The 21,368-nt window shown below is 59.0% G+C and overlaps 2 protein-coding genes across 7 annotated transcripts in view; one reads left to right on the top strand and one right to left on the bottom strand.

The window, feature by feature from the left end:
* The window catches only part of DRC1 (dynein regulatory complex subunit 1), a 31,512-nt gene extending 19,484 nt beyond the window's left edge, over positions 1-12,028 (top strand). Inside the window, exons 9-17 of the mRNA XM_084901402.1 lie at positions 1,992-2,126; positions 2,483-2,718; positions 4,604-4,716; positions 6,040-6,129; positions 6,576-6,659; positions 8,903-9,171; positions 10,258-10,398; positions 10,716-10,818; positions 11,804-12,028. Coding sequence (XP_084757528.1) covers positions 1,992-2,126; positions 2,483-2,718; positions 4,604-4,716; positions 6,040-6,129; positions 6,576-6,659; positions 8,903-9,171; positions 10,258-10,398; positions 10,716-10,818; positions 11,804-11,872 — 1,240 coding nt within the window. The 3' untranslated portion in view covers positions 11,873-12,028. The remainder of the gene's footprint in view (positions 1-1,991; positions 2,127-2,482; positions 2,719-4,603; positions 4,717-6,039; positions 6,130-6,575; positions 6,660-8,902; positions 9,172-10,257; positions 10,399-10,715; positions 10,819-11,803) is intronic.
* A 1,247-nt stretch (positions 12,029-13,275) lies between these two features.
* OTOF (otoferlin) overlaps positions 13,276-21,368 on the bottom strand; it is a gene marked incomplete at its 3' end in the record, with an annotated part of 70,634 nt that continues 62,541 nt past the window's right edge. For 3 of the 6 annotated variants that reach the window (XM_084901566.1, XM_084901568.1, XM_084901569.1), the window contains 10 exons: positions 20,955-21,082; positions 20,681-20,851; positions 19,755-19,915; positions 18,968-19,110; positions 18,519-18,607; positions 17,062-17,160; positions 16,631-16,872; positions 16,304-16,482; positions 16,102-16,202; positions 13,308-14,132 (listed from right to left, as the gene is read on the bottom strand). In XM_084901566.1, coding sequence (XP_084757692.1) covers positions 13,952-14,132; positions 16,102-16,202; positions 16,304-16,482; positions 16,631-16,872; positions 17,062-17,160; positions 18,519-18,607; positions 18,968-19,110; positions 19,755-19,915; positions 20,681-20,851; positions 20,955-21,082 — 1,494 coding nt within the window. Of the gene's footprint in view, positions 14,133-15,684; positions 15,866-16,101; positions 16,203-16,303; positions 16,483-16,630; positions 16,873-17,061; positions 17,161-18,518; positions 18,608-18,967; positions 19,111-19,754; positions 19,916-20,680; positions 20,852-20,954; positions 21,083-21,368 lie in introns of those variants that run through there. The other 3 variants (XM_084901567.1, XM_084901570.1, XR_014796589.1) reach the window with 2 other exon arrangements.

Below are 21,368 nucleotides of genomic sequence, written 5' to 3'. Positions count from 1 at the left end.
CCTTTCAGTCCTCAGGCCGATGCTCTATCCACTGAGCCAAACCGGTTTCGGCTATCACTCCTTTGTTAAGACTGCCAAGTTCATGTTCCTGATCCCAGCCTCACCTCCTTGCTTTACCTCAAAGAGTCCCAGTCATCTCCAGGACACGCTTTCTGGAACGGGCCTTGCTGACCCTCCCACTCTCTCCTCACTCCCCTTCGTCCCTGGCTTCCAGCCAGGAACTGAGGCCCTGACCTGCAGCCATTTCTTCCCGTCCACTCCTTTCCTGCCACCTTGTCAACCCCCAGGATGCCATGGGGTTTATCTTTGTTTCACTGACTTCTGTAATCCGATGGCACAAAGAAACTCCTCTACTGAATAACGGTGAAAAACACTGGGATGGCTACTAAAATTTTTTTTACACCTATATGTGGAGAGTCTCCTAGAATGCTAAGTTAAGGAAATGAATTAGTCCAGTCCGTGTGGCTCAGTGGAGACTGAATCAGGAGATCATGGTTCAGTTCCCAGTCAGGACATGTCCCTGGGTTTCAGGCTCCATCCCCAGTAGGGAGTGTGCAGGAGGCAGCCGGTCAATGATTCTCTGTCATCATTTGATGTTTCTATCTCGTCCTCTCCCTTCCTCTCTGAAATCAATAAGAATATATATATATATATGTATATATATATATATATATATATATATATATATATATATATAAAAGAAAATGAATTAGATACTTCCTTTTTTAAAATTTTTATCAGAGACCAAGTTAACTCACTTTCACTGATTATGGAGGATGAAGATATGAATGATCAGTGTTTGTGTTTTAGAAACCTTCTGATTATTTCAGAACAGCGCCTCAGAGGGGAAACGCTATTTTTAGAATTTTCCAACTTCAACTATGTCAGCCTCCGAGCTCTCCGTTCCCGTGTAAATGGGGCACTGACATCAGACACCTCCCAGTAGTCTGAAGTCTGAAGCTGGTCCCGGCTCTCAGAGCTGTGCCCGCCATGCATATTTCATGCGACAAGTTTCCATGCGCAGAGCTCCTGTGCGCAGGGAGGCGGGAGCTCCACTGGCCGGCTGTCCGTCACTGCTGGAACCTGTGGCCACTCCCTCTCCCCCTCTCTGCAGGCCAGGGGCCCTCAGATGCCTCCCCTGGCACGGGTGTGAGTCTCCTAGAGCGTTTCTCACCCCGTCCCGTAATTAACGTTTGTCTTGGTCTCTGACTGGATGGGTATCTCTCATTCATCTCTGTGCTGGAACAGATCATTGGCATGGAAGAGACCTTTCGTGTTTGGTAAATGAATGAATGAGTTATTGGACCTGTTAACAGTACCAGCTCTTTGAGAACGGAGGACTCATCTATCGTAGGCTTGTGATGCGCAGTTTTCGTTTTTTCCTTCCTATCGGCCTTATTTCAGGAGGTCAGAGGTTGGGGTTTTAATAGTGAGGTTGGGGCCAGGAGGGACACGGACAAAGGGCGTGTTGAGGAAGATGCAGTCACACTCTTGCATAGGAGGTGGCCTCTTGGTGGGTGTGGGCTTCTGGGCAGGTTATTTTATTTTTAAAAAATATATATTTTATTGATTTTTCACAGAGAAGAAAGGAGAGGGATAGAGAGTTAAAAACACTGATGAGAGAGAAACATCGATCAGCTGCCTTCTGCACACACGATACTGGGGATGTGCCTGCAACCAAGGTATAACTACCCCCCCCCCCCACAACTGGAATCAAACCTGGGACCCCTCAGTCAGCAGGCCGATGCTCTATCTACTGAGCCAAACCGGTTTCGGCTCTGGGTGGGTTTTACATGCATTTGAGTTCTGGCCGCTCCCATGAGCCCTGCTGCCTTCCTCCCCTTGGTCACAGCTGGAGCTGCGCTGGGGACTGTGGGAGGGTTTCCTGCCCCCCATGCGTGGTCCTGGGTTCACAGAGCCCAGCGAAGTAGATGTGAGGACCTTACGCCTCCTCCTCAGCAGCACTGACCGTTCGTTCCCTCTCCCCCCAGCCTGCATGATGTGCTGAACAACCTGCGATCCAAGTACACCAAGCAGATCAAGCAGTTTCGGGAGGAGAACCAGTCGCTGACCGCAGACTACAAACGCCTGGTGAAACAGTTCAAGGAGCTGCAGAAAGCCATGAGGCACGCCGGGCCTGGGGCCTCGAGCGGCGGCTGCGGGGGTCGGGTTGGTGGCGGCCGTGGTGTCACTAGACTTTGATGATATCAGCAGCTTTTTTATTTTTTGAGCTGGGCCAGGGCACCGAAGAGTCCTTTGTGCTGTCTTCCTTGTTCCTCTACCTGTACGTCACCTCCCTTTTCTTGAGGACTTCCTGGGATGGCCTTCAGTCTGTCATGGGTGAGGGTCAGTGGCTCAAGAGACGGGACCCGGCCCAGGGTTTTACCCCAGTTCTGTCTCAGGTCTTGCTCTCCTCCTAATTGAAGGGACCCTCGCCAGGCCCTGGGGTCGGCTGGCCATGCTCAGTATTACTCCTCCACAGGCATTTTGTTCTCATCGACGAGGAGAAGTTTCGGGAGTTTTGGGTGATGAACGAAGAGGAAGCGAAGGCCCTGATCAGCAGAGCCTTCGATGTGGACAAGATCATCCACACGCAGCACCTGGGCCTCCCCTGGGCGGCCCCGGACTTCTGGTTCCTGAAGAACGTGGGGCCTCCGTTCCAGCAGCAGCAGCAGAAGTCCGTCACCCAGATCTTAGAGGAGGTGCTGATACAGGCAGGTGAGGAGAGCAGAGTCCCGGGCGGGAGGGAGGGGCCCTCTGAGGACGCCAGGCCCCCCCTCCGTTTTCCAGAAAAGGAAGCTGCGGTCCAGAGAAGGGGGAGAGGTGGCGTAGCTAGAGGTCTGTGGGGTACGATTGGCGGGCACGGCTTTTCCGTCTAATTTATAGTGCTACCCTCCCCCTGTATTAGAAACGGGAAGTTGGATCTGGAAGCCTGGTGTCCGACTCGGGTTTGAGTCGTTTTTGCTAAGGCACTGCTGTGACCTCCGTGTCAGGCTGTGGCTCTCTCTGCGATGTTAGCAGTCAGGGCGCACGTTCTACTAACGGCACGAGGGTCTGCAGAACGGCGGCATTCTAAATTTTATCACTTATTAGCCGGGACACTTCCGAAAAGAGAATCTCTCCCTCGTCAACTGCTTGCGACTCCGAGATACAGTTTGCACGGGAAAAGCAGGATAGATGCTTATTCTTTCTCTATTTCCCTCTTTGCAGAATAAAGGGGTTGGGGGCTCTAGCATCTTCTTCCCAAGGTCACCAGTAATGTATATATCAAAAAGCATCTTTGTAAACACACGGTTTTGAACAAATGTGATAATGTTTTGGTTGACTGCAATTATTATTGTTACTGATGCTCAGCTTGTCCCATCTTTGGCCAGTGGGAATCTCTTCATGTTGCCTTCTGGGTCTTTTGGACACGCCCCCCCCCCCCCCCTCCCCGACACACGCACACACACACACTCCCCTTCCCCCATGGTCTTTGACAGCTTCCTGGATTCCAGAATGACCAGAGGTTCCAGGCTCACATGATACTTTTCCTGCTTCAAGTTTGGAAGCAGCCACTTCTCTAAGGTGACCTGGTTCTTTTTCATAGGGAATGGCACTTATTTTATTTTTTGGTTAATCTTCACCCACAGATATGTTTTCCATTGATTTTTAGAGAAAATACTAAAGGGAAGGGGGGATGGAGGAAAAGGGGGGTGGGTGGGTGAGAGAGAAAGAGAGAGAGAAAAAAACAACAACATTGCCCTAGTTGGAAAGAGTATCAGCCTGTGGACTAAAGGGTCCTGGGTTCGATTCCGGTCAAGGGCATGGACCTTGGTTGCAGGCTCGATCCCCAGCCCTGGCCAGGGCATGTGCGAAGGCAACCAATGGCCGTGAGACACAGGGATTGGCTGCCTCCCGCCTGTGCCGGAGCAGAGGTAAGCGCCTCCGCAGTTTTGCTGGAGATGGCACTAGAGGGTGGGTCCATGGTGCGTTCCCGCCAGCAATTTCATACGTTGTCATTTCCAAATTCTCTTCATATATCTTATCTCATTCTGCCTCTTGAACAACTACTAAAACCTGGGTAGTACGATGGTTTTTGTTCCTATTTTGAGATGAAGAACAGATAGTCTAACACACTTAAAAGTATTCCGTTTCAGTGAAGAAACTGCTGTCAGCTACCGGTTCTTGCTGGTGACCTTCTGTGAGGCAGCCACTGCCCGCCTGTAGGCTGGCTGCTTCCCCTCTGCTGAGGGTGAGAACCGTGGCAGGCTGCTGGATGGAGCTCTGAAATGCGAGGAAACTGGCCCCCACTGTCTGGAGCGCCCACTTCCTGGCCATGGCTGGGTTTTGAGTAAGATGTTTCCAGGTGGATGAAGTTTGGAAAAGTGGGCAATATAACCGGTCCACAAATGGCAGAGTTCTCCCGATAGTCTCTTATTCCGGCCAGTTTCCCCCGCATCAGCGGCTTTCTTCAGCTGAAGAGACTTGCCCGCGCCTTAAAGGGGCTTCTTAGGAGGTGAATTCTCTCGAGGGAAGACGTTTGAGTTTCTCAGCGTCAACCAGGCCAAGGAACGAACCCCTTTCCTTCCCTTCTCGCTCTTCTCCCCACGCCCGTCTGCAGAAGAGGAGTGGTCGGAAGACACTGACCAAGAACTAGAGTCTTACCTGGACCTGCCCGGCCAGGTTTCAGCGACCACCACCAGAAAGATCCTGACGCTCCTGTGTGACGAGACGGTGAGGGGCCTGGGCAGAGGGGCTGCGGGGAGGGCAGGCGGTGGCTGTGCTGACTTCCTGCTGTCCTTCCTGTGGGCTCTTCTGATGAGCCGGGCAGGGTCAGCTGTGGCTGGAGCTGGCGTGGATGGCCCTGGGGGTTATTGTTGGGGTTCCCTCGCAGACAGGCGTGGATGGCCTGGGCAGCATTGCTGGGGGGGGGGGGGGCGCTCACAGACAGGCTGTGCCTCGGAGCTGGCTCAGCTGGCAGGTCGCTCTCCCTTAGTATGTCAGGCAGGCGTAGGCCAGGCTCCTGCTACTTAAATAAGATGCTCGTTCTGCAAGGGCATCTTGCAGTGTCACCTCCATGAACCCACTGCCAAGCACTGGCCATGCCCGCCCCCGCTCTCCGGGAGCCGCTGGGACGCGCTGGCTCCGGGTGGTCCCGGCTGCTGCCCAGCCTGAGAGCCGAACCGCTGGCTCAGCGAAGGGCTGCCTCGAGCTGGTTCAGCTGGAGGGGGGGTGGCTACCAAACCTTATGGGCGCTTCTTTGGTTTCAGTGTTGAGGTTATGGGAGAGATGGAGCGAGGTCAGCAGCCGCCCACCCCTGGGGGTAGCTGGGACCATTTTCTTTGGCCCCAAGGTTGGCTCCTGGCCCTGAGGCAGCTCCTGCTGAAGGAGGCTGCTGGCAGGCCCCCCCCCCCGCCTGCTGTTCCCCCTCTGCTTGCTGCCCCCCCTCTGCCTGCTGCCCCCCCTCTGCCTGCTGCTCTCTCTCTGCCTGCTACCCTCTCCCTGCCTGCTGCCCCCTCCCTGCCTGCTGCCCCCCCTCTGCCTGCTGCCCCCCCCTCTGCCTGCTGCCCCCTCCCTGCCTGCTGCCCCTCCTCTGCCTGCTGCCCCCTCCCTGCCTGCTGCCCCCCCTTTGCCTGCTGCCCCCCCTCTGCCTGCTGCCCCCCCCTCTGCCTGCTGCCCCCCCTCTGCCTGCTGCCCCCTCTCTGCTGCCATGCTCTGTAGCTCTGTGGGCACTAGCATGGGGTGAAGTGACATTGGGGGGTGGGAATCTGAGACTGGATCAGGTCAGGACTGCTCTGGGCAACCCGGGGATTCACCCAGGGCTTTGTGGGTGAGGAGCCAGTGCCCTCCTGAGGCGGGGGACTGAGGCGTGGTGAGGGCTGCCTGGGTCCCTGGGTCAGGCTCCAAGAGTCCCCCGAAGGCCTTCTCCGGGGCACCCGCCACCTGGGCCCTCCCGGGGCCTCCGCTCCGGGGCCTCCCGGCTGGGCGCAGAGGCGGCTGCAGACCCGGCCTCCTCCCAACGCCGTCTCTGAGCGGAGGCGCCGTGTCCGTCCCCAGGGCTTCCTCATCGAGAGCAAGCTGCTGAGCCTCCTCCAGCCCCTGGAGAAGAGCGAGTGCTACCTGCTGCGGCTGGACGCCGTCTTCTCCGTGAGTCCGGCGGGCGGGCGGGTGGCCACGGGTGGGGCTCACACTAGGGCCGCCGCCTGCTCCCCCACAAGGCCCCCGCCCCGAGTCCACGCGGGTCTCTCCCGCCTCCTGGCTCACGTCCCTTCCTCCCTCTCCTTTCCACGCAGCCAGCCGCCTCGGTCACTGAGGTCTCGCCGCCCCTGCCTTTCCCCCGCGGCCCCTGGCTCCTCTCTCTCACGGCCCAGCGCTCAGGCCGCAGAGTCCCTGCAGCCCTGAGCTCAGAGTGGGTCCGGCCCGTTATCATCCCCGCGCTCACCAGGCCCGTGTGGAGCAGCCCTGGCTCTGAGCCTTGATTCCGTTATGACGCCATGTCCCCCGCCCACTGGGCTGCCCCGTGTGGACTCACCCTGCGGCAGGTGGCCTCCGGAAGTGGTGTTTGAGCGTCTTTCTGTTTCCCCCGCCCGCAGGCCCTTGGAGTCGAGAGCGAGGAAGACTTATACAAAATGGTGAATTTCTTCCTCAGATACCGAGCTCAGCATCTCTCCAGCCCGGTGAGGCGAGGGGCGGTGGAGAAGAGAGCATCTTACATTTCCCTGGAGCTCTTTGGGGCACTGCTACCCCAGGGTGATGTTGTTAAAGCAGCAGCGAGGGTGTCAGGCCGGGAGCTAAGCCAGCGTCCTTTATTAGTGTTGCCTTTTCTGTTTGCAAAGGGAAGCGTGGCTGGGATGAGCGGCTGGTCTCCCGTGGAGGCCCTCCCTCAAAGCCAGGCCTCCCGGTGAGAGCCAGGCCCACCACGTGACCAGTGATTGGTCCGCAGCACTTGCCTGCGACACTGAGCCCATGTAGAATGCCCATCTGGATTGTAATGGACTCTTGATAAAAATGTAAGAGTTTAATTAAAAAATTTAAAACTTGAATTTAAAAGGTCAAAGCGATGCATTTACACTAGAAAAGAAGTAGGAGAAAGAGTGGGAAAGAGGGTGTGGGGGGCGGGACCACCCTAACGTGTGAGGATCCTGATAGGCTTCCCAAAAATTGCTGATTGTGTGAACAAAGGGCAGAAGTCAGAAGGAAGGAGACTCACTGTGCCCAATGCCAGGGCAGACGGTGGCCTCGAGCCGTTGCTGGCCTCTGCCGACGGGCCGTAGGCACCGAAGTGGGTTGCACAGTAGTGGGGTGCAAGGAAGGAAAAAAAAAAAAGAAGATATATTTGAGTACCTTAAAAAAATTCTGTAGGGTAAAAATCACTATAAGTAAAGTTAAGATCTTCATGACAGCTGCGGAAAAAAATACTTTCAACTCATGACAGTTAAGGGCAAATTTCCTTAATATATAAAGAATTACCATAAACCAATAAGAAAAAGACCAACTACTCAATGGAGCAGACAAGGGATCAGAACATTTCAACACCTCGTAGAAGAGGCGATACGGATAACTTTTAACCGTATAAAAAGATATAATGAGGCTTTCTTATAACAAGAGAAATGCAAATTGAAACTGCTCAAAGATATTTTTACCTGCTGGGCTGCCAAAAATCTGCAAGTTTGAGAACCCCTAGCAATGGCGGAGGTGTGGGACACGGGCACACGCACACATTGCCGGTGGGAGTGTAAACTGTCGCAGCTTCCATGGAGGGCAATTTGGCAGTACGATGACAACACTGCATACACCTTACTTACCAGGCAGCCCTCTTTTAGGAGATTATATATGAGTGGCCAGATTATTATGATCTCTGAATGCATAATAATCTGGCCACTCAGTGTATATCCTATATAATTAAAGGCTAATATGCAAATTGTTCCCTCGACCAGGAGTTTGACCAGCAGGCAGGCTGGCCAACCACTCATGTCCCCTCCCCCTGGCCAGGCTGGCCATACCCCACCCATGCACAAATTCATGCACCGGGCCTCTAAAATATATATATTTATAATAATCTGGCCACTCAGTGTGTATATATCTATATATCTATATATATACACACACATACATATATACATGTATATATACATAAATATATACATATGTATACATACACACACACATATATACATACACACATTTGAAATACGTTTATTGTAGCTTATTCATTGCAACATCATTTGAAATGGCAGAAGATTGGAGACAACCTGAATTTCCATCATTTGGTGCTTCTACACAATGGATAATAGGTGGAGCATCTACACAATGGAATACTATGCAGCTGTCAAAAGGAACAAACAGTTCTTTGGGTAGTTATTCAGTAAGATCACTAAGGTCTATTGGTATGTGAAAAAGGCACTGCAGAATTATGTATGCTGGATAGTATCATTTATGTAAATGGGATGGAAAGTATGTGCCTGTATGGACATAGTATGTCTTTGCAAGGATATATAAGAAACTGACAACATGGTTTGTCTGTAGGAAATAAACTGAATGAACTGAGAAACAGGAGCCGGAAGAATTTTGAACTTTTTGAGATTTAAAAATTAAAATAGAATTTATTTTGTCTTATGATTCAAAAGGAGGTATATATCATGAAAGCTTTCTGAATATCAATAAAAGGAGCCCCTGTGCACCCTGATTTAGAAACAGAGCCTTATCATCCTTTTGAAGCCCCCATGCCCCCTCTTTCCCACTCTTTCTCCTACTTCTTTTCCAGTGTAAGTGCATCCCTTTGATCTTTTCTGTAACTTCTATAAAATTGTCTGTGTGTGTTTTTTTTTTTTCTTCACGTCTATCTTTATAAACTCATGCTTGTATAGTTTCCCCTGGCACCCTGCTCCAGATCATCCCCCAGAATCTGTCACCCCTACAGGAGGGAGACAGCCCAATGCCAGCACTGCCGCCAGCCCACAAGGGAGAAGTAGAGGAGGAGGAGGAAGAGGAGGAGGAGGAGGAGGAGAAGAAGGAGAAGGAAGAGGAGAAGGAGAAGGAGGAGGAAGAGGAGGAGGAGGAAAGTCGTGAGGAAGAGGAGGCAGAAAGCATTGTGGGAGAGGAGGAGGCCCCCACTTCTCCCAGGCTCATCCACCCCAACGACGTCCTTAAGATTCTGGAGGCCTTTGTCAAGGGCCTGAAGAAGCCCAGGTGGGCTGCGGGGCGGCGGTCTTGCCTGACGGGGGGAGCTGGGTGGGAGGAGAGGCCGAGCAGATACCGGGGAGTGGAGAAGAGGCTGCAGAGCAAGAACGTGGGGGAGTGAGGAAAGGGAGGTCCACGGGGCGGGCATTATGATGGAAGAGCCAGGGCACTGACTTGGTTTCATTCACCATCCACTCATTCGCTGGAGTCTGCTCTGTGTTAGCCCTGTGATCAGAACGATTGTCAGCGCATTTGCAGGGTGTCTGTCACCTTGCTCAGAGGAGGCCCTGGCCAACTCCATTTGGCCTGCCAGAGAGGGCGTCAGGAGAGGCTGGCCCTGGAACTGGGCTTTCTTGGCTGGATAGGGTGGAGGAAAGGGCATTTCAGGATGGCACAGCCCGGAGAAAGGCCTGGTGGCATCAAGGATCATAGCAGGGAGGTACGGAGTGTCAGGGTCTGGCGAGTGGGCTGATGGGTGGGAGAGCCAGGTCGGATCTCAGAAAGCCTGCCTACTGTGCGCCCAAGATCTTGGTCTTCACCCTTTAGTGGTCAGAGCTAGAAACAAACCCTAAGGGTGGGACTTGCATCTTGGAGAGATCATTTTGGCAACAGGGAGGGGGCGATGTTGGCTACAAGGAGAGCGATGGGCAGCTGGGAGATGCTGTCCTGGACCAAGGCTACCCTAGAGTGGATGGAGAGGCGATGGCAGAGTTTGAGAGCTGTTTTGGAGGCGTCAGTGAGAGAAACAGGCATAGACGTGAGCTTAAAGCCAGTGAGGTAAACTGATGGCGAGGAAGAGGGTGGATAAACTCTGGGGGTGCTCCCACAGGTGGGCCTGCATCAGGAATCAGGGGCAGTGATGACAAGTGAGTGTCCTTTCCGCGTCTCCCATAACCCGATGAGCTTGAGTCAGCAGCCGCCAGCCTTTCGGCCCTCACGAACCACCGGTGGCCGGCCGGTTGGCGTGTATCACTGACTGGGAAGGTGACGGTGGAAAGGCAGCGAGTCTGCGAGGGACAGGCACCGTGCCTGGAGTGCCCGGGGGCCCGGGGGGTGCCAGCGGGACTCGGTGGCAGCAGTGCCCTTCCCCTTCAGGGACTTCCGGGCACCGGTGAAGCTGAAGGCCAGGCGCGATAACTCCAAGGACTCCGACTACTGGGAGGCCCTGGCCATGGTTATCCCGCCCTCCAAGCAGAACCTCTGGGATGGTCTGTACGCCGCCCTGGAGAAATACCAGTGAGTGTGCGCGCCGCGTCCTGGCCGGGGAGGAGGGGGCTGGCAGGTGGTGGGGAAGGATCCCATGTGGAGCGGCCCGAGGTGCCGCCTCCCTGTCCACGAACTCCTGCTGGGGGCTGGGGGGCCGCTCCGGGGACTGGTTCTCTGGCCCTGCGCCCCCTGTCCTGTCCCCGCCAGCCTGGCTCTCTGGGGCAGGAGGGCCGCTCTGGTGGGTGTGGCCTCCGGGGTGCTCTCCCTCCTCCAGCGGAGCGGAGACAGAGATCCTTGGCCCAGGACAGAGGAGGCCTTGGGCATCTCACGGATTGTTCTGTCCAAAGCCTGGTCCTGATGCAGAGGGCGGAGCTGCTGCTGGAGTGCGACCTGATGGAGCAGCAGAACTCGGAGCTGGAGGCGCTGCTGGAGAAGTACCTGGACTCCAAGGTGGGCGGGGCCCTGGGGGGGGGGAGCAGGGGGGATTGGGGGGATGAGGAAGAGAGAGGGGAGTGTGCCCTGGGGCTGATATTAGGACGTGAGGCACCCCCTCCGGCACTGAGGCAAGGCTAGGCAAGCTTTGAGACGCTGGTCGTCAGGTGCCATGACGCCCTGGTTTGGGCGCCAGCCGCTCCTCGGACCCTCTCAGGAGCAGTGCAGGGCCCTTCCAGGCGAGGCTCCTTCTTTGGTCCTCATCACTGCCCGTGGGAAGAGGGGGCAGAACGCTTCTCCCCGTTTCCCCCGAAAAAGGAGACTGGTGACTTCTCAGAGCAGGGGCTTGCCCGGCTCTGCAGCCCAGGTCCTCCGGCCTGGCAGTGCCACGGGCAGAGGGGGCTCCAGCTGGGACAGATGCCCCTGGCCCCCATGTGTGCCCAGTCCCGCCAGAGTCAACAAGGCCTGATGAGGGGGATCTCACTGTCTCTGCTCCCTTTGGTTCTGACACAGTTCGCTGCTGGCTCTGATTGGGGGTGGGGTGTCCTTCACATGGTGCTGAGGTCATGGGCTCCCGAGTCTGACACTGGGCTGAGCATAGTCCCCATAGCCCTCAGCGGTGGGGGTGAGAGGTGACAGGATTAAGACATTAGGGGACCATGTGGTGCCCCCTTCCACTGATGCTATTGTGTGTAAGAGAATGGGGAGGGGGGAGACCAGGGCTAGATTGGGGATGGGGTGGCAGGCGGGGAGGGGAGGGAATTTAAGAGGCTGGACCAGCGTGGAAGGTTAAGAACATCCCCCGAGGTGAGTAGCCGGAGCAGAAGCCCAGCAAGATGACCCGGAACTTGGCTCCTGAAGGAAGGCAGCTGGGGGCTTTCCTGGACATCAGAAGCACTCGGGGAGGGAGGGCATGCAGAGATTTAGAGGCCTGTGGGAGAGCCCAGAGGCCTTGCAGGGAGCCCCCGGGAAAACGGGGTGACCTCCACGCCCTCTCTTCCAGATAAACTCGGAACTGCAGGTTCCTCCGACGCAGGTGCTGCGGATCCCCACGAAACCCAGCAAGAGCTGACGTGCGTCGGCGTGGGCACCTGAGCGGGTGCGGGTGCCGGAGCCTCACCCGTGCCCCGGGCGCTGCAGGGCGCACCCCGCCTTTCCCAGAGCCGCCGTTCAAGGCGGCAGGAGGGGCCTGTATCCTCTAGGCATGATTAAAGTCGTTAAAGCGTTGTGGCTGGGTTTTTTTAAAGGGGTCAGGGCCTGTGTCCTGCGGGGACTTTGTCCCCAGCCTCAGTGTGGCAGGAAGCAGGCCCGTGGCTGGAAGATGCAGCCCCGGTCGGGGGCCCGGGCTCCCTTGTTGTTTGGAGGCGGGGGGGCAGTTGGTGTCCATCCCTGGGAGCTGGAGCTTTGGGGCAGCTTGTAGGGTCCTCAGCTTTCACTCTGTCCTTGGGCCTGCAGGACCCTTTGGTTGAGCTGTTGGGGCCCCGGGTGCCCCGGGCTGTGGTGTGAGGCTCCTTCCGTGGGCAGCCTGGGCCGGTGGCCCTGAGCCTTAGGCCTGCCTTGAACCTTGGGCCACGAGGCCACCCAAAGGAAAAGCAGAGGGACCAGCTGGTACGGAGTTCGCCAACCTCAGAGTGCCCACCGACCCTGCGCCCCACTCCCGTCCCCCCACTTGACCAGACGCGTCAGCTCCATGTTTGATTTCTTTTATTAAGAGAAAAATCACCACTCAGGAAAGACAGCCGGGTGAAACTCAGCTCACGCAGGCAGGGCAGCACCTCAGGTACAGAGGCGCTCCGCTGGAGGGCCTGGAGGGCCTGGAGGGCCGCTGGGCAGGGCGGGAGGGCACTAGCCTGGCAGAGACGCCCTGGGCATGGATAAAACCTCACAGCTGGGCAAGGGGGAGGGAGAAAACAGCTGCCCCGGCAGGAGGAGGAGCCACGTGGAGGAGAGCCACGTGGGGGAGAACCATGTGGAAGGGGAGCCAGTGGAGGAGAGCCAAGTGGGAGAAAGCCACGTGGAGGGGAGGGGTCACGTGGAGGGGGCGGGCCACGTGTAGGGGAGAGGCCACCTGGAGGGGAAATCACGTGGAGGGGAGGGGCCACGTGGAGGGGAGGGGCCACGTGGAGGGGAAAGCACGTGGAGGGGAGGGGGCCACGTGGAGGGGAAAGCACGTGGAGGGGAGGGGCCACCTGGAGGGGAGGGCACGTGGAGGGGAGGGGGCACGTGGAGGGGAAAGCACGTGGAGGGGAGGGGCCACCTGGAGGGGAGGGCACGTGGAGGGGAAAGCACGTGGAGGGGAGGGGGCCACCTGGAGGGGAGGGCACGTGGAGGGGAGGGGGCACGTGGAGGGGAAAGCACGTGGAGGGGAGGGGGCCACGTGGAGGGGAAAGCACGTGGAGGGGAGGGGCCACCTGGAGGGGAGGGCACGTGGAGGGGAAAGCACGTGGAGGGGAGGGGGCCACGTGGAGGGGAAAGCACGTGGAGGGGAGGGGCCACCTGGAGGGGAGGGCACGTGGAGGGGAGGGGGCACGTGGAGGGGAAAGCACGTGGAGGGGAGGGGCCACCTGGAGGGGAGGGCACGTGGAGGGGAAAGCACGTGGAGGGGAAAGCACGTGGAGGGGAGGGGCCACGTGGAATAGGAACCTCAGGAGTGCACGGGTGCGGAGCAGCCAGCCCCAGGGTTAGTAGAGGGGTCTGCCCGCTTGTGTAGGATAGAGACCGGTGGTGCCACTCTCCTCACAGGCTATGGGGGGGAAGGGGGGAGCGGGGTTGATGCTTTTTGCTCATTCATGTTTTTAGACAGCCCTGGGCACTGGCCCATAGCGTGGTTCTCGGTCAATTTCATGAACGCTTTAGTCCTTGACGGGAAGGCCTGGGGGAGGCTTTGGGGTAGCCTCCTCTGGATCCAGGGCCTGAAGAAGGGGGGTGCCTCAGCAAGGTGGGGCAGGCCCCCCACCCACAGGCAGGGGCCAGAGGGCAGGACCCCGCGAGCAGCAGGCTTGGGGAGGGAGGATGTGAGGGGGCTCCCGGGGCCTGGAGGGTGGACAGGCGCTCCGGAGGCTCCCAGGGAGTCTGGGAGGTCCAGGCCAGGGGAGGGGCAAGCGCACAGGCCCGGGAGGGGCGCAGGGGCGCAGGGGCGGCCGCGGGGGCCTCACGCCCCCAGGAGCTTCTTGACCATGTAGCCGGGGAGGCTGTAGAGGAAGAGGCCCAGCATGAGCAGCGCCAGCAGCGCCAGCACGATCTTGATGATGAGCCACTTGTAGCGCGTGCAGATGAGGTACTTGATGGACTTGAGGGGGTTGAGGAACCAGACGAAGGCGGTGTCGGGCCGGCTGGGGGAAGGGAGAGGAGGGGAGCGCAGTCAGGCAGGGCCTCTCCCAGGGTACCCATCCCCTCGGTCCTTGTGAACCCAGGAGACCCTGCCATGGCCCTGCAAGAAGCGAGCGCTGGAGACTGGGCCGCAGCCGTGGCTAAGCACCGGGTTTGCTGCTCACATTCCCGCTGGCAGGACCCTCCAGCGTCCCCACCCCCTCCCGAGGCCTAGCTGGCATTTCTGGCCCTTGGGCAACCCCAGCCTCCACCCGACACCAGCAGCAGCCAAGGCCGCTCACTACCCAAAGGGCAGCCGCAGCCCCACAGGCAGTCCTGGTCACTGTACAGGGTCCCCATGTCCTCCCTCAGTGAGACCGGTGTTTCTCGACCTCTCCCCCTTCCTGAGGATCATAAGCTTCTGTCCGGGGTCCGAGGAGCCCCAGTGGGGTGCATGCCACCCTCACCGCCTGCCCACTCTCAGGGGTGGCGCCTGCTCTACCTTCCAAGTGGCCTCCTAGCCAAGAAGCGCTCATTAAGCTTCACAGTCTGTTGTTCGTGTTACAAAGCAAGAGGCTTAGACCGGTTTGGCTCAATGGATAAAACGTCGGCTTGGGGACTGAAGGGTCCCGGGCTCAATTCCGGTCAAGGGCATGTACCTTGGTTGTGGGCATATCCCCAGTAGGGGGTGTGCAAGAGGCAGCTGATCGATGACTCTCATCGATGTTTCTAACTCTCTATCTCTCTCCCTTCCTCTCTGTACAAAATCAATAAAATATATTAAAAAAATAAGTAGATATGAGCAGATAATTATTTACAAAAAAAAAAAAAAAAAAAAAAAAAAGCAAGAGGCTTTACAGAATGTCAGGATATGAGATTAAAGTGTTGAATGTGCTTTTCAAACTCCTGCCTGCCGGTGCCTGGAGGACTCGGCTGGGGTGGAGAGGACGATGCAGGACACCTGGTTTCCAGTCCCAGCTGGGACGGGCAAGTTAGCGCCTCTTGGAGCCTCGGCTTCCTCACTTGCAGATGGGGCAGCAGTGGCGCCCACGCCAGGGTCAGTGGAAGGGGAAGTGAGGCAGTGGTGGATATCGGCTATGAAGATGCTGGCCTTGGATGGAGCTACTTACCGCCCTGCAGCCGGACCACTGCTGGGGCGGGCAGCTGGGGACGCGGGAACTACTCAGGACTCCCCACCCGTCCCTATCGGCCTCTTTCTGCCAAAGCAGCAGGGTTAGTCTGTCAGGAATGTCACTGGGAGAGGAGGCAGCGAAGTTTGAGGAATGCTGGGTTGGCTACTTGGAAACCTAGTCCTAGCTCTGCCCTAATTTGCTAGGGGATGATGGGTGAGTTGTCTCACCTCTGAGGCCCGATACCTAAACATGTAAAATAGTTATTTCCAGTTCTGAGAGCCTGCGAAGGTGTTTGAAAGTTCCTGTGTGTGTGCAATTGTGTGTGTATAACCGTGTGTTCCGTGTGAGTGCTGTGTGCTTTGTGTGAGTGCTCCCCGTGCTGTCAGCTCCTGAGCCCAGGTCCAGAGGAAGGGGGAGGAGTAACAGACCCTGAGGATGCCGGTCAGGCCCCCAGGACCTTCTTGGCCAGGTAGCCGGGCACAGAGTATAGGAAGAGGGCGAGGAGCAGCAGCAGCAGGGCGAGCAGCAGCAGCTTGAGCAGCAGCCAGCGGTACGTGTGCCACAGGAAGTAGCGGGCAGACTTGAGGGGGTTCAAGAACCAGACGAAGCTCGTGTCGGGCCGGCTGGAGCAGCAGGAGGAGCAGAGGGAGCACCGAGAAAGGACGCACAGGGTGAAGGCTCAGAGCGGAGGGGGCCCCCCTGGGCTGAGGAGTTCCCAGGAAGGGAGAAAAGGGGAGAGGTGCCTGCAGAGTTGGGGGCAAGAAGACCCACAGGTTCTGGCCCTTCTTTCCGGGTTCAGTGCCTCAGGGACCAGCGTGGCCGGGGCTCCAGGAGGGCGGGTGGACGGGCGGGCACTCACTTGGGTTTCTCTAGAGGGTCAGGCTCGTTGCGGGCAAGGCCCACTGGGTTCTTTTCCGCCTCCTCCGCCGTCAGGAGATGCAGCTCGGCCTCCACTTTGCCCTGCAGAGAGGAGGGGAGCTGTCCCAGGGCCTGGGCCAGGCGCCGGGCCCTGGGCACCGGCTCAGCCCTGCCTGCCGCCACCGAGGGGGGTTGGTGCCCACCGTGAGCTCGAACTCGTCGTTCTCATTGCGGGCCAGGAGGGGCCACCAGCCTTTGACACGCTTCTGCTTGAAGATGGAGACCAGGGGCACGTCCACCTCCCCGGTGGCCATCTCCATGGTGCACTGCTTGGCCGTCTTGGCGCCCCGGGGGAACCGGTTCAGGTCCAGCTCGATGGCCCCTGTGGCGACCTCAGCGTCAGCTCTGAGGGACGGACTGATGGGAAGGACCGCGCCCCCCCACCCAGGGTGGGTGGGTTCTCCCTGCCCCTCCCCCTCCCCCGCCCTCTGTCCTGGGTCCCAGTCCTCCAGCTCCGCCCAGCCCTGCACCCAGGAAGTCGTCGGCGGAGAAGTGGTCGGCGTCCCAGATCTGCAGGGTGAGCCGCGCCGGGATCTTGTACTCGGTCTCGTCCCAGGAGAACATGGACTCCTTCTTGGAGATGACGATCTTCTCCTCGGCAGCCAGGTAGTCGAAGGGGAAGAGGTAGCGCCAGTTGAAGTTGCCCTCGCCCGTCAGCGAGTGGTAGTGGACGTCTGTGTCCTGCTTGTCCTCCTGCTGGCCCTTCAGCCACCTGCAGGGAGCCACCCGCTCAGTCCTGCGGCCGCCCCGCCCCGCCCCAGCTCCCCCTCACTCCTGGGGATCCAGCGTCTCTCCTTCCCCTCCCCTCAGCCCCTCCCACCCCTCTGTCCTGGCCCTCCTCTCCCCCCCCCCTGGAAGGGGGCTCACTCTGTCCAGCCCCCGGCCAGGGGCCTGCACCCACCCCCGCACAAAAATGTCGCTGGACTTCTCCCCAGTGAAGAAGTCGTCGTCCTCCAGCACCACCTCATCCGTGTTCCACACGATGACCCGCAGCTCGTACCTGGGCGGGAGAGGGGTCAGCAGTCGGTGTGTGTGTGGTATGTGGGGGGAGGTTACCCCAGGATCTCAGGGCTGGGGTGGGCAGGGGTCTGGAGCTGAGCAGGCAGAGAAGTCCAGGGGACTTGGGCTGAGCTCCGGGCCTGCACAGTCGGAGCTGGGGGAGTCGAGGGGAAGGTGGATCCCCAGGTGTGGGAGGGCCAGCCAGTCACACAGAGGCTGTGAGGAGAGCCCCGGGGGAAGCCAGTCTGGCTGGACCACGGGGACCCCAGCACACTGGGCGGGGAGGGGGCTCAGGGCAGGGCCGGCTGCTGGGGGCGGTTCAGAGAGTCAGGAGCAAGGTCCTTGTCTCCAGGGCGGGAGGCTCCATTCCAGTCTCACAGAAATGTACACTTAGGTCCGGCAGCCTGCAGTGGATGCCCTGGAACTCGGTCTCCTTGATGTCCTTGTCCCCAGAGAGAATTCTCCCTTTGCAGTGTAATTGTCATGATAAATGGGGTAGTTACATTTCAACTTTCAGGAGTGAGGCTGAGTCACCCACTAACGACTGATTGGAACGTGGTTCTTGGAGTTATGCCCGGGACTGACTGCAAGTCCCGGTGACACCAGAGAGTGGGGTGTCCCCTAGTGGTAGGTCCTGGAACAGCACACTCGTGGCCGCTGAGGGGGAGGCTATTTTGAGCAGAATTGTCTGCATAATTTGCCCGCCCAGAGCAAAATGGAAATACGAGGCTCCTTGTTCAAAAATCATCAAGAATCTCAAGATGATCGGGGTTGGAGCAAGGGGGGTGGGGGTGGGGGGCGTCTCTGAGCATGAGCCACTGTGCAGATCCATCCGCCTACGAAGCTGGCCCCGGTTCCTGGCCCTGAGGGCATCACAGCTGCCAGGGACTAGATCCTGCCACTGTCCAGATGGGAAACTGAGGACCAGGGAGGCAAAGGGACGTGGCCAGGGTCAGCCGGGAGCGGCAGGGGGCTTGGCCCCGGCCCAGTGCTCTTTCCATGAGACCCTCCTCCTGCTTCCTCTGGGCACTCACGCCTGCTCGTCTCCTTGGCCGGCACTTCAGCTAAAACCGGGCCGAGCTTACTGACAGCCTGGTGTGGGGCTGCCGAGAGCAGAGCAGGCTCTCAGGGGTCCATGGCTTGTGTCGTGTGTGTGGGAGCCCACACTTGGGTGAGCGTCCATGAGCGGGTACTAATGTGTGCTCATGGCCGAGGGCAGGCCTCACCACCCTCCGGATGGGTTGGTGTGTGCCCACAAGGCCACGTGGGAGATGCCGACTGCCCCGGTGGATCTGGGCTGTGGAGGGCGTGGCGAGGGCTGGGGACAGGGGAGGGTGGTGCTGGGCCCCAGCCGCTCACTTCTTGGGCTTCCGGGGTGAGATGTCCAGCGGCGTCCCGGGGGCCGATATGTCCATGGGGAACATGTCCACCCACAGCTCCAGGCGGCCCTGAGGAAGAGGGGCGTGCCAGGTCTCCCCCAGACTCCTCCTCTGCTCTCCGCTCCCCCCTCCCCCAATCTTGGTTCTGTCAGCACCCAGCTCATCAGTTTCCATCCTTGGATGCCAGAAGTTCCTCTGACGTCATCAGTAGCCAATCACAGCTTCTGAGGGAGACCCCCAGGTATCCACCAGAGCTGATGTGGCGCTCGCTCAAGGCAAGGATGTGCCACCGGAGTAGCCGCGAAGGGCCGCGGTGGGGAGCTGCCGCAGGCTTTGGGAATGCAGCCAATAGCATTAGGGGCCCAGGCTGGGATTCCCGGATGCCAAACACCAGAGAACCTTGGGGTGGGGGGGGGGGGGGCGCGTCACCTGCTCGATTCCCGGCTTGTCAGGGTTGAGCAGCGGCCGCGTCTCCACGTGCTCCGGCACCAGACGGCAGCCCACGCGGGGGATGTCCTCCCAGTGCCGCAGGGCGCACAGCGCCACGTGCTCATCCGTGGGCCCCTTGTGACCTGTGGACGCCAGCAGGGCAGCTGCACCCCGGGCTCAGCAGAGCAGGATCTGTGCTGGGCCAGGGACTGGGGCACAAAGAGGCCCTGAACCAGCCCTGGTCCACACAGCCCCATGGTACTGCTGGGGAGACGGAGGCCCAGAGGGAGAAGCAGCTGGCCCGAGCTCTCGGCTGTCCCATGGGGCCCAGAGAGCTCTGCGCCCTTGGTTCTCTCTGCCTGGGGGACGTGACCAGAGACTCCCGAGGGGAGTGTGAGGTCAGGGAGGGCAAGAACCCCCTTCCTGTCCCAGCATCCTGAAGGCGGTCAGCACGGGGTCCCCGCACAGTCTGCCCGATTCTCTGGGAAGGGCCACGTGGGGGAGGGAGTGGGGAGCGTGCAGGGCTTGGAGCCACGTGACCTTGGACAAGTCACTGCTTTGGGCCTCAGGTGCCGCCTCTATTGAATGGGGAGACCCTCCTAGCCCAGGATGCTGAGAAGGAGAGAGAAGGCAAGAAGCAGGCAAGCGCTGTGTCGCGTGGGGAGACCGGGCAGAGGTGGGCAGACAGGAGTGGGACTCGGGGCCTCCAGGTTCCATGGAGGGAAGTGTGGGTCCCTCCTCGGCCCCTCCCCCCCCCCCCGCTGTGGCTGCACCCAGCACCCATTACCGTTCTCGTCCTCCATCTCGGAGGGCCCGGTGAAGACGCGGTTGGACACCTTCACCCTCCCGGGGGGCCCGAAGTGCGGGCCGTCCACCTTGCCCTCCTTGCACAGGCGGGTCAGGATCTGGCTGGGCTTCATGGGGTCCCGCCAGATGTTGTAGCCGTGTCTGCGGGAGGACACGCAGGCTCGGTGGGGCTCAGGCGGGCTGGGCCGTCCCCGGGGGGCAGCTGGTCATGGCCAGTTCTCTAGAGTTGTCTGTTGCCCTAGAGCAGGGGTCCTCAAACTTTTTAAAGTGGGGGCCAGATCACAGTCCCTCAGAGAGCTGGAGGGCCGGACTATATGAACTACTAATTCCTACTGTAACACCTCGGCTGCTCTCACTGCCCAAAAAACCTGGCGGGCCGGATCAGACTCTGCGGGCTGCATGTGGCCCGCGGGCCGTAGTTTGAAGACCCCTGCCCTAGAGGGTCCTGCCCTGGGTTCCGGGCTCAGCTGAGGTGCTGGGGCTGCTGGAGGAGGATCCCTCCTGCCCTGGGCTCTGGCCCCAGGTGCCCAGTGTTCCCGTATCCAGTCTCCCTCCAAGGGGCCCGCTTCTCTGAACTCTCCAAGACTCCCGTGAGGACAGTGATAACCAGAGAGGCTAAGGGATGTAACCAGGGTCACACAGCCTGTCACTGGCAGACTCCAGCCAGACCCCCAGCAACGGGCACAGCACTGCCTCTGTCTACCCTCCTCGCCCGCCCTGCCTCCTCGGTCCTGGAACCCCCTGGCATCTCTCTCCTTGTCTTAGACTCTGTGCCCAGAGCCTGCAGGGGTTCAGGGCTGGCCTGGGACAGAACCTGTCCTGTGTCCAGCTCCCCCCCACAACCACCTGCTCTGAAGCTTGTGCTCAGAGTCCCGGTAGAGCAGGTGGGCCGCCCGCCCCACCTACATGGAGTAGGTCTGGGCGATGCCGCAGGTGGCGCGGTGCTTGCTGTAGAAGCGGTTCTCCAGGTCGATCTTGGTCTCCCCGATGAGGTCGTCGGTGCCGACCAGGTCCCAGTCGTACACGGACACGGTCAGCATGGACTCCATGGGGAAAGACGCCTCGATGTCGAAGGACCTGGCGGGGCGGAGGTGGGGAGAAGCGTTGAGGGTGACGCTGGGTGGGAGGGGTCTGGGCTGGAGAAGGGGGGGGTGAGAGTAGGGCCCCCAGGAGGCCTTACTTCCCAAAGACGGGGTTGAGCTGCTTGGAGATGTAGTTCTCCTTGTCCCGGATGTCGGTCTTGCCCAGGCGGATGGCGATGTAGGGGTCAGCTTTGCCGTTGATGTCTGCCGGGTGCAGGTCTGTGGCCTGAGATGGGAAGGGGAGCGCCTGAGCAGGCTCCCCACACCCTCTTCATCTCCCAGCGCCCCCACCCTGTTCCCTGAGAGCTCCTGCTGGGGACGGGCAGGACCCCTGGACCGGAGGCAGGAGCCTTGCTGTCTGCCCTCCAGGCCCCAGCTTCCTGTCTATAAAAGCGGGGAACGAGCCCTCGCTGGCTTGGTTCAGTGGACAGATAATCGGCCTGCAGACTGGAGGGTCCAGGGTTCGATTCCAGTCAAGGGCACGTACCTCAGTTGCAGGCTCAGTCCAGGCC

This window comes from Pipistrellus hanaki (genome assembly GCF_964339955.1).
Source record: "Pipistrellus hanaki genome assembly, chromosome: 12".
Classification (NCBI taxonomy): domain Eukaryota; kingdom Metazoa; phylum Chordata; class Mammalia; order Chiroptera; family Vespertilionidae; genus Pipistrellus; species Pipistrellus hanaki.
Note: the sequence above shows the minus strand (reverse complement) of the source record. Positions and strands in the feature narration are given on the sequence as shown.